The 1,723-nt window shown below is 54.8% G+C and overlaps 1 protein-coding gene across 1 annotated transcript in view; it reads right to left on the bottom strand.

Moving 5' to 3' along the window:
- Positions 1–825: 825 nt before the first annotated feature.
- The window catches only part of LOC104402328 (nucleotide exchange factor SIL1-like), a gene marked incomplete at its 5' end in the record, with an annotated part of 4,371 nt that continues 3,473 nt past the window's right edge, over positions 826–1,723 (bottom strand). Inside the window, one exon of the mRNA XM_010010175.1 lies at positions 826–1,176. Coding sequence (XP_010008477.1) covers positions 826–1,176 — 351 coding nt within the window. The remainder of the gene's footprint in view (positions 1,177–1,723) is intronic.

The raw sequence follows: 1,723 nt of genomic DNA, 5'->3' as shown, positions 1-1,723 counted from the left end.
TATATTTATATATATTGGTTTTAACCTACACAGCAAAGCCCCGACAGGACAGGCTGGGAAATGCATTTCAGGGAAGAAAATAACACAAAAGTAATTTTTAATCCCAGCAAAAGAGCCTGAACTGAAACCCAAAAGAGAAGGACAAAACAAAAACTAATCAATACGTGTAATCAGCCCCACTACTTAACAGTGACAAGGGACGTGCTGTAAATGGTTGCCAGAAATATTTTAGCCACAAGAAGGGCTGAAATAGTGAAGCAGGGATAGTCCTGCACTGAGCCAAGGCTGGATTAGAGGCTCCAGAGAGCCCCTCCAGCCAGTGTTTGTCCCCCCTGTACCAGCACAAAACAATCCAAAGGCAAACAGTGCCATGTGAGTGCTGAGATGCTTTATCCAGAGGCAAACCAAGATCACAGACACAGCAGGCATCATGGGGCAGAACAAAGGCAGAGCAGAGCTGCGGGAACAAACGCTTCCCTTTGTGCAGCAGAGCTGCCCAGCACTGACAGTCCCACATCCCTCGATCCTTCCCACACCAAACAGTCCTGCAGACAGACTGAGACCACTCAGAAGTTGGAGCAATCTAAGCTGAGACTTTACCTCATTCCCTCTAAGGCAGCTCCCTGTATTTTCCCAGTAGTACCCCATGGAAGGGACACATGCCCCAAACGTGTGTGTGGTATTAAGGAAGGTGCTGGTGCACTCACACAGTGGTGGGAGCTCAGTTAGTCCAGCAGTTTATTCAGAAGTGCCTGTACACTGGTGCCATCCAAACTCCCGATGTTGCCCTGAAGTACCTGGGTTGAAGGGGACCCACAGCTGCTTTCATCTCAGCTCCTGAATGATGGTGTTCACAGAGCTGAGGAGCTCCTTGAAGTAGCCGTCCCTGTCACCTTCCCTCTGCTCCTCCGCCGCCAGCTCCTCGTACTCGCTGCGCAGGAGGCTGAGGGTGGTGCTGAGGGCCTGGTCCCCGCGGTAGCGCTCCCTGCAGAAGGCCATCAGCACCCCGACCATCTTGAGGACCTTCTCGCGGCTGTCGTGCTCCGGCATGGCCAGCAGGTTGGAAACCACCACGCACCAGTCCTGCTCCACCACCGCCGGCACCAGCTTCACCTGCCGGTACTGCTGGATCTTCTCCTCCAGGTGGTCCCCGTGCTGAGAGTCCTCAAGCAGCATCTGTGGGAAGTGATGGAACATGGATTAATATCCCTGTCAGAGAGTGACTGCTCCCAGGAGGTGACACATGGCGGGCGAGGAGGATGCGCACCCCCTAACACCTGCCTTGGAAGGTGACCTGCAACTGAAAACCAAGAGGAGGTTGTGTCCTGGTTTCCTGATGTGAAATTACCCACAGGAGCTGGTTGCTCACCCTGGAAAGCTCTTGGTGCCTGGAGGATTCAGTATTATGTGGGGCTGGAAGGGGATTCAAGGGGAAGGAAGTTCAGCAGAAGACTTGCAAAGTCTCTGGGTCTGCTGCCACAGGTTGCTGGACCTGCCCCTTCAGCACTAACCAAACACCATTGCTGGGCTTTGTGCTGCTCTTGTGAAAGGGAGCGAGGGAGATCTCAGTCTCCTCCAGCCTCAGCCAGACCTTCCCCTCCCAGCCTGGCCCAGAAGCCCCAAACACTGGAAACTCCTCAGGGATGGTGCTGAGACCAGAAGGTGCCCACAGGGGCTGGGGCAGGCAGGGCTGGGGCTGGGGGCCCCTCCCCGGAGCCCTCCC

The sequence above is a fragment of the Nestor notabilis genome, unplaced genomic scaffold, assembly GCF_000696875.1.
Source record: "Nestor notabilis isolate BGI_N333 unplaced genomic scaffold, ASM69687v1 scaffold28082, whole genome shotgun sequence".
NCBI classification, from domain to species: Eukaryota; Metazoa; Chordata; class Aves; order Psittaciformes; family Psittacidae; genus Nestor; species Nestor notabilis.
The sequence above is the reverse complement of the archived record's forward strand: the minus strand, read 5'-3'. Positions and strand labels throughout refer to the sequence as shown.